Genomic DNA, 9,813 nt, shown 5'->3' with positions numbered 1-9,813 from the left:
TAATTAATTGTAAAGGTTGTGGAAAAGGTTTGATTGAAATCAAATGTGGCTTTTCTTTTAAAGATTCAACTCCACAAGAAATATGCAGACATACTGACAAAAAATATCACCTATGTTTCGATGAAAATCAAAATGTATGCCTCAAACAAAGTTCGCCATGGTACACACAGATTCAGGGACAAATGGGAGTGTGCAATATAAAATGGTGTGACTTTATTTTTTACACTAACAAATCTTTCATTTGTGAAAGAATTTACTTTGATGAGGATTTTTATGCTTCAATTGTTGACAAATGTGACAGTTTTTTCCACAAATATATTGATAAAATACTATGCAATAAATAAAAGAACAAAACTGAATTTAAATTTTGTCATGTTCATGTACTTATATAAAAAAGAAAATGTGGTATGACTGCCAATGAGACAACTATCCACAAAAGACCAAAATGACACAGACATTAACAACTATAGGTCACTGTTCGACTTCAATAATGAGCAAAACCCATACTGCAGAGTCAGCCAAAAAAGGCACTGATAAGACAATGTAAAACAATTCAAACAAGTTAGTTCTTTTTTTCAGAGTAAACAAGAAAAAAATCTTTCAATTTGCTTTTTATTTTGTTACTAGTGGCTTATCTTAGTTACAAACGAATCCACTGAGTTTGACCATTTGATTGGCCAATGGTTTAAATTTAATGTCCATCACCTGAGACAACATACGAAACAGTTTTAGCCTTCGAATTGATCTTTCCACATGGATTCTATGTTTGGCAATAGATTTAGTCTTAACAACATCTGCTGCAGAGAGTCGTTTCCCCTTTTCCCATTTACATTTCTTTGTAAATGGAGGAATTACTAATGTTGCCCTTCGATCAGTCAATAGATCACGAATAGTGAATCCTCTGTCCACCATTATTTCGTCACCAGGTTTAATCGAGTCAAGAAAGCCACTGTGCTCTGTGATGTATCTGTCTGAAGTGTTACCACCCCACAAATCAGAGATAAATGAAAATGCTCCTGATGGAGTTATACAAACAAGACATTTGAAAGTGTTATGCGATTTGTATGAACTGTACGTTCTACTTTGAGCTGTAGGTGATTTTGGTTTCTGAATAAACATTTCTGTACAGTCAATTATTCCAGTAGTTTTGGGAAAACTGGTCTGAAATGATCTTGGCATATACTTCTTAATGTTACGTCTAGATGGCCACTTAATGCAAGGTGTCAAAACCATATGCATTAAATTTATCCATGTGGTAAATATCTGAGAAACTCTTGATTCCGATACACCAAACAAATCACCCAAAACAAATGATAATATAGCAAGACGTAGTTTCATAAGTGTCAGAATATATTCATGGAATTTGGAAAGTTTTCTCGGTGGTCCACTCTTGCATCTGTCTAAACTCTGGTAGTTGACATCTTCAGTAGACTGTTTACCAGACCAATACTTCACTTTTGGTTCAGCTTCATCTAATACTTCTACAAAATAAATATACATACATGAAGTCATAAATTTTTGCTTTATTTATATTAAAATCTGACACTGCTTTTATTATTTCTTTAATTTAGTACATACATATTTAAGTATAAAAAAGAAGATGTGGTATGATTGCCAAGGATACAACTCTCCACAAGAAACAAGATGACACAGAAATTAACAACTACATACCGTAGCCTTACAGCCTTCAACAATGAGCAAATTCCATACTGTATATTTAGCTATAAAAGGGCCCAAAATGAAAAGGCGTATTTAGGGGGACCCAGGCCCCTTTCCTTTTTGGGAAAAATATTTGGTTGCTTATATAGGAAATGGTTAAAACGTTTAATCCCGCTGCAAATGTTTGCACCTGTCCTCAGTCAGGAATCAGATGTACAGAAGTTGTCGTTTGTTTTTGTAATTATATGTTTTTCTCAGGGTTTTTTTTAAATATAGATGAGACCGTTCTTTTTCCTGTTTGGATGGTTTTATACTAGTTATTTTGGGGCCCTTTATAGCTTGTTGGCCGTTGTAAGCCAATGCTCCATGTTGAAGGCTTTACATTGACCTATAATGGTTTACTTTTTTTTTAAATTGTTATTTGCATGGCGAATTGTCTCATTGGCACTCATACCACATCTTCCTATATCTAATCACTGAGGCGTGACTGGAGCAGACCCCCTCTAAGGTAAGTCAGTGGGCCCCCACTTATGAAAGTTTCTAGATCTGCCACTGAAAACAATTCAAATTGACCCTAAATTTATGCTCTTCATCTTTCTATTGACTTATTTGGCCTTACAATTATTTTGATTTTTTTTAAATACATGAACCAACAACTAATTAACCATGAAAATTTGGTCATGAAAGTCAAACAATTTATTGGTGTCAGACAGGTAATTCAAGAACTCCTTAAAAAAATTCAATACACTGTCACCAGTTATACATTTTTAATTGACTGAACACTTAAAGTATCTAAGAAATATATTTATCATAAAATATATGAATTAAAACTTAGACAACTGCACCATAAATATGAGGTTGCGGTCTAGGTTCATACATGTATGAGAGATAGCAAGTTTAACTCAAAACATAAGACATCTATATACAAAGTACACTGTATGAAGCATACATGTCTTTCACCTTTTGAAATTTGAATCTTTCAATTCAAGAGCTTTGGTCATGTTATTCCAGATGATCATTATGAAGTTAGTTTTTTTGTTACAAACGTTTCAATTCACATTTACATGCACAACACTTACCAAATATTCCAATTAGTTGAGATTTACATGGCACTCCAGTATACTTCTTTACATTTTCATCATTTTTTGTCACAATGTCTACCACTTCCTCCCTTAAAAGAACATCTCTGTTTTTTTCCAAACTAATCAATCTATCAATGTCATCACCAGTCAGTATTGTTTGACACGCCTGGTCTTTGGACTCATATGAATCAGAAATCCTGTTTAAGCTATATGCATGATCAATGGTAGGTGTAGGGGTTGGTAAAATAACTGAAAAATATGACAATTTATACATAAAAAACATGCCATCAAACAACTCACTTAAAATTTAATATATATATCATGTGTATATATCAAAGAACATGCGGTATGATTGCCAAGAAGACCACTCTCCACAAAGAGTCCAAAATGACAAAAAGGTAACAAATATAGGTCACTGTACAGCCTTCAACAATGAGCAAAGCCCATACTGCATACATGTAGTCAGCTATAGAAGGTCCCAAAATGACAATGTAAAACAATTCAAATGAGAAAACTTATGGCCTTATTTATTTGTACATGCATGGGTTTTTAATAGAAATAATGTCAATGAATGTCTAATATTAATGCTATTTTGTTTCAGTCATCAGAATAAGTTTTTAATTTTGTTTTGTTGTCTCGTCAAGATGTTCCTTTGTCATGTTTGTGTTTATAAAAATCAAAAACAAATTAGATTGATTTTTTTGGTACATCTGTATTGAGTTTCACTCACTTTTGGGCCCACAACTAAGGGTGTTTTCAGTATCGCAATTCAACATTACAGTTAATACAATGTAGGTAGTGCTTAGATAAAATTTGGTACATTTTTGTACCTCAACTACAAATACACAAATAAATGTACTGAAGTAGTATCATAAATAGAGATCTATGCAATATAAACAATAAGTTATCTAGTTTTTTTTTTATCTTGCTGTAAAATACATGAGTACACGTCACTGTGGTACATGTACAAAAATATAATTTCATTTATTACTGCTGTATGTATGTTACCTTCAGAAAGTAAGCACTGCCTGGTCTTTTCATGAGCTGTCTGAACTGTAACTTCTTTAATTGCAGATGGTGGATACCTCACAAAACATATTTTTGAATAAATATGAGAAAATTATCATGATCAAATGATCTATTTAAAATAACATCAAATACAATTATCCCAAAAATCGACAAATTTTCAGTAAAATGTGGGAAAATTATCAATATATGTATTATCTAAATGAATATCCAAAAAGTGGTAAAATTGACAGTAAATGTCAAAAATTATTAAAAAATGTATTATATGATCAAATATCCAAAAAGTGGTAAAATTTACTGAAAAATTTTGTAATTTGTTTGAAAAAAGCTGTGGTGGGATTAAGTGTACTTCTCATACAATTGTCAATACATATGAGAAAATTATCATGATCAAATGACCGATTTAAAATAACATCAAATACAATTATGCCAAAAATCGACAAATTTTTAGTAAAATGTGGATAAATTATCAATATATGTATTATCTAAATGAATATCCAAAAAGTGGTAAAATTGACACTAAATGTCGAAAAAATATTAAAAAATGTATTATATGATCAAATATCCAAAAGTGGTAAAATTTACTGAAAAATTTTGTAATTTGTTTGAAAAAAGCTGTGGTTGGTTCAAGTTTACTTCTAATACAATTGTCAATACATATGAGAAAATTATAATGATCAAATGACCGATATAAAATAACATCAAATATAATTATCCAAAAATTCGACAAATTTACAGTAAAATGGGATAAAAAATATCAATAAATGTATTATCTGAATGAATATTCAAAAATTGGTATTGACAGTAAAATGTGGGAAAATTATAAATTAATATATTATATGAATAAACATCCAAAAAGTGGTCAAATTTACTGAAAATTTTGTAAATTGTTTGAAAAAAGCTGTGGTTGGTTCATGTTTAATTCTAATACAATTGTCAATAAATATGAGAAAATTATCATGATCAAATGATCTATTTAAAATAACATCAAATACAATTATCCCAAAAATCGACAAATTTTCATTAAAATGTGTGAAAATTATCAATATATGTATTATCTAAATGATTATCCAAAAAGTGGTAAAATTGATAGTAAATGTCAAAAATTATTAAAAAATGTATTATATGATCAAATGTCAAGAAAGTGGTAAAATTTACTGAAAAATTTTGTAATTTGTTTGAAAAAAGATGTGGTGGGTTCAAGTTTACTGCTTATACAATTGGCAATACATATGAGAAAATCATCATGATCAAATGACCGATATAAAATAACATCAAATATAATTATCCAAAAAATCGACAAATTTACAGTAAAATGGGATAAAAAATATCAATAAATGTATTATCTGAATGAATATTCAAAAATTGGTATTGACAGTAAAATGTCGAAAAATTATAAATAAATATAGTATATGAATAAACATCCAAAAAATGGTAAAATTTACTGAAAATTTTTGTAATTTGTTTGAAAAAAGCTGTGGTTGGTTCAAGTTTACTTCTAATACAATTGTCAATAAATATGAGAAAATTATCATGATCAAATGATCTATTTAAAATAACATCAAATACAATTATCCCAAAAATCGACAAATTTGCATTAAAATGTGTGAAAATTATCAATATATGTATTATCTAAATGATTATCCAAAAAGTGGTAAAATTGATAGTAAATGTCAAAAATTATTAACAAATGTATTATATGATCAAATATCAAGAAAGTGGTAAAATTTACTGAAAAATTTTGTAATTTGTTTGAAAAAGCTGTGGTGGGTTCAAGTTTACTGCTTATACAATTGGCAATACATATGAGAAAATCATCATGATCAAATGACCGATATAAAATAACATCAAATATAATTATCCCAAAAATCGACAAATTTACAGTAAATGGGATAAAAAATATCAATAAATGTATTATCTGAATGAATATTCAAAAATTGGTATTGACAGTAAAATGTCGAAAAATATTAAAAAAATGTTTTATATGAATAAACATCCAAAAAGTGGTAAAATTTACTGAAAATTTTTGTAATTTGTTTGAAAAAAGCTGTGGTTGGTTCAAGTTTACTTCAAATACAACTGTCAATAAATATGAGAAAATTATCATGATCAAATGATCTATTTAAAATAATATCAAATACAATTATCCCAAAAACCGACAAATTTACAGTAAAATGTGATAAAAATAACCAATAAATGTATCATCTGAATGAATATTCAAAACGTGGTAATAGTTATCAAAAGTACCAGGATTATAATTTTATACTTTGTCTATAAAACTGACAGTAAAATGTCTAAAAATCATAAATAAATGTATTATATAATCAAATATCAAGAAAGTGGTAAAATTTACTGAAAAATTTTGTAATTTATTTTAAAAAAAGCTGTGGTTGGTTCAAGTTTACTTCTTATACAATTGTCAATACACTTGAGAAAACTATCATGATCAATTGACCGATTTAAAATAACATCATATACAATTATCCAAAACAAAAAATCGACAAATTTTCTGTAAAATGTGAAAAAATATCAATATATGTGAATATCCAAAAAGTGGTAAAATTGATAGTAAATGTCAAAAATTATTAAAAAATGTATTATATGATAAAATATCAAGAAAGTGGTAAAATTTACTGAAAAATTTTGTAATTTGTTTGAAAAAAGCTGTGGTGGGTTCAAGTTTACTGCTTTTACAATTGGCAATACATATGAGAAAATCATCAAGATCAAATGACCGATATAAAATAACATCAAATATAATTATCCCAAAAATCGACAAATTTACAGTAAAATGGGATAAAAAATATCAATAAATGTATTATCTGAATGAATATTCAAAAATTAGTATTGACAGTAAAATGTCGAAAAATTATAAATAAATATATTATATGAAAAAACATCCAAAAAGTGGTAAAATTTACTGAAAATTTTTGTAATTGGTTTGAAAAAAGCTGTGGTTGGTTCAAGTTTACTTCTAATACAATTGTCAATAAATATGAGAAAATTATCATGATCAAATGATCTATTTAAAATAACATCAAATACAATTATCCCAAAAATCGACAAATTTTCAGTAAAATGTGGGAAAATAATCAATATATGTATTATCTAAATGAATATCCAAAAAGTGGTAAAATTGACAGTAAATGTCGAAAAAATATTAAAAAATGTATTATATGATCAAATATCCAAAAAGTGGTAAAATTTACTGAAAAATTTTCTAATTTGTTTGAAAAAACCTGTGGTTGGTTCAAGTTTACTTCTAATACAATTGTCAATACATATGAGAAAATTATCATGATCAAATGACCGATATAAAATAACATCAAATATAATTATTCAAAAAATCGACAAATTTACAGTAAAATGGGATAAAAAATATCAATAAATGTATTATCTGAATGAATATTAAAAAAATGGTATTGACAGTAAAATGTCGAAAAATCATAAATTAATATATTATAGGAATAAACATCCAAAAACTGGTAAAATTTACTGAAAATTTTTGTAAATTGTTTGAAAAAAGCTGTGGTTGGTTCAAGTTTACTTCTAATACAATTGTCAATAAATATGAGAAAATTATCATGATCAAATGATCTATTTGAAATAACATCAAATACAATTATCCTAAAAATCGACCAATTTTCAGTAAAATGTGGAAAAATTATCAATATGTATTATCTAAATGAATATCCAAAAAGTGGTAAAATTGACAGTAAATGTCGAAAAATTATTAAAAAATGTATTATATGATGATATATCCAAAAAGTGGTAAAATTTACTGAAAAATTTTGTAATTTGTTTGAAAAAAGCTGTGGTGGGTTCAAGTTTACTTCTAATACAATTGTCAATATATATGACAAAATTATCATGATCAAATGACCGATTTAAAATAACATCAAATACAATTATCACAAAAAAACGACTAATTTACAGTAAAATGTGATAAACAATTACCAATAAATGTATTATCTGAATGAATATTCAAAAAGTGGTAATAGTTATGAAAAGTACCAGGATTATAATTTTATACTATGTCTATAAAATTGACAGTAAAATGTCGAAAAATCATAAATAAATGTATTATATGAATAAACATCCAAAAAGTGGTAAAGTTTATTGAAAATATTTTTAATTTGTTTGAAAAAAAATGTGGTTGGTTCAAGTTTACTTCTAATACAATTGTCAATAAATATGAGAAAATTATCATGATCAAATGATTTATTTAAAATAGCATCAAATATAAGTATCCCAAAAATCGACAAATTTTCTGTAAAATGTAAAAAATTTATCAATATATGTATCATCTAAATGAATATCAACAAAAGTGGTAAAATTGACAGTAAATGTCGCAAAAATATTAAAAAATGTATTATATAATCAAATATAAAGAAAGTGGTAAAATTTACTGAAAAATTTTGTAATTTATTTTTAAAAAATCTGTGGTAGGTTCAAGTTTACTTCTTATACAATTGTCAATACATATGAGAAAATTATCATGATCCAATGACCGATTTAAAATAACATCAAATACAATTATCCCAAAAATCGACAAATTTTCAGTAAAATGTGGAAAAATTATCAATATATGTTTTATCTAAATGAATATCCAAAAAGTGGTAAAATTGACAGTAAATGTCGAATAAATATAAAAAAATGTATTATATGATGAAATAGCCAGAAAGTGGTAAAATTTACTGGAAAATTTTGTAATTTGTTTGAAAAAAGCTGTGATTGGTTCAAGTTTACTTCTAATACAATTGTCAATAAATATGAGAAAATTATCATGATCAAATGAATTATTTAAAATAGCACCAAATATAAGTATCCCAAAAATGGACAAATTTTCTGTAAAATGTAAAAAATTTATCAATATATGTATCATCTAAATGAATATTAAAAAAGTGGTAAAATTGACAGTAAATGTCGCAAAAATATTAAAAAATGTATTATATAATCAAATATCAAGAAAGTGGTAAAATTTACTGAAAAATTTTGTAATTTATTTAAAAAAATCTGTGGTAGGTTTAAGTTTACTTCTTATACAATTGTCTATACATATGAGAAAACTATCATGATCAATTGACCGATTTAAAATAACATCATATACAATTATCCAAAACAAAAAATCGACAAATTTTCTGTAAAATGTGAAAAAATATCAATATATGTGAATATCCAAAAAGTGGTAAAATTGATAGTAAATGTCAAAAATTATTAAAAAATGTATTATATGATAAAATATCAAGAAAGTGGTAAAATTTACTGAAAAATTTTGTAATTTGTTTGAAAAAAGCTGTGGTGGGTTCAAGTTTACTGCTTTTACAATTGGCAATACATATGAGAAAATCATCAAGATCAAATGACCGATATAAAATAACATCAAATATAATTATCCCAAAAATCGACAAATTTACAGTAAAATGGGATAAAAAATATCAATAAATGTATTATCTGAATGAATATTCAAAAATTAGTATTGACAGTAAAATGTCGAAAAATTATAAATAAATATATTATATGAAAAAACATCCAAAAAGTGGTAAAATTTACTGAAAATTTTTGTAATTGGTTTGAAAAAAGCTGTGGTTGGTTCAAGTTTACTTCTAATACAATTGTCAATAAATATGAGAAAATTATCATGATCAAATGATCTATTTAAAATAACATCAAATACAATTATCCCAAAAATCGACAAATTTTCAGTAAAATGTGGGAAAATAATCAATATATGTATTATCTAAATGAATATCCAAAAAGTGGTAAAATTGACAGTAAATGTCGAAAAAATATTAAAAAATGTATTATATGATCAAATATCCAAAAAGTGGTAAAATTTACTGAAAAATTTTCTAATTTGTTTGAAAAAACCTGTGGTTGGTTCAAGTTTACTTCTAATACAATTGTCAATACATATGAGAAAATTATCATGATCAAATGACCGATATAAAATAACATCAAATATAATTATTCAAAAAATCGACAAATTTACAGTAAAATGGGATAAAAAATATCAATAAATGTATTATCTGAATGAATATTAAAA

At 26.3% G+C, this 9,813-nt stretch overlaps 1 protein-coding gene across 1 annotated transcript; it reads right to left on the bottom strand.

The window, feature by feature from the left end:
- Window positions 1-458: 458 nt before the first annotated feature.
- Window positions 459-3,832, bottom strand: LOC134718912 (uncharacterized). Its single transcript, XM_063581760.1, has 3 exons — window positions 3,750-3,832; window positions 2,739-2,990; window positions 459-1,481 (listed from the first exon to the last, which is right to left on the bottom strand). The coding sequence occupies exon 3, from the start codon at window positions 1,336-1,338 to the stop codon at window positions 637-639; it is 702 nt and encodes a 233-aa protein (XP_063437830.1). The 5' UTR covers window positions 1,339-1,481; window positions 2,739-2,990; window positions 3,750-3,832; the 3' UTR covers window positions 459-636.
- Between the last annotated feature and the right edge of the window lie 5,981 nt (window positions 3,833-9,813).

This window comes from Mytilus trossulus, chromosome 5 (genome assembly GCF_036588685.1).
Source record: "Mytilus trossulus isolate FHL-02 chromosome 5, PNRI_Mtr1.1.1.hap1, whole genome shotgun sequence".
Lineage (NCBI taxonomy): Eukaryota > Metazoa > Mollusca > Bivalvia > Mytilida > Mytilidae > Mytilus > Mytilus trossulus.
Note: the sequence above shows the minus strand (reverse complement) of the source record. Positions and strands in the feature narration are given on the sequence as shown.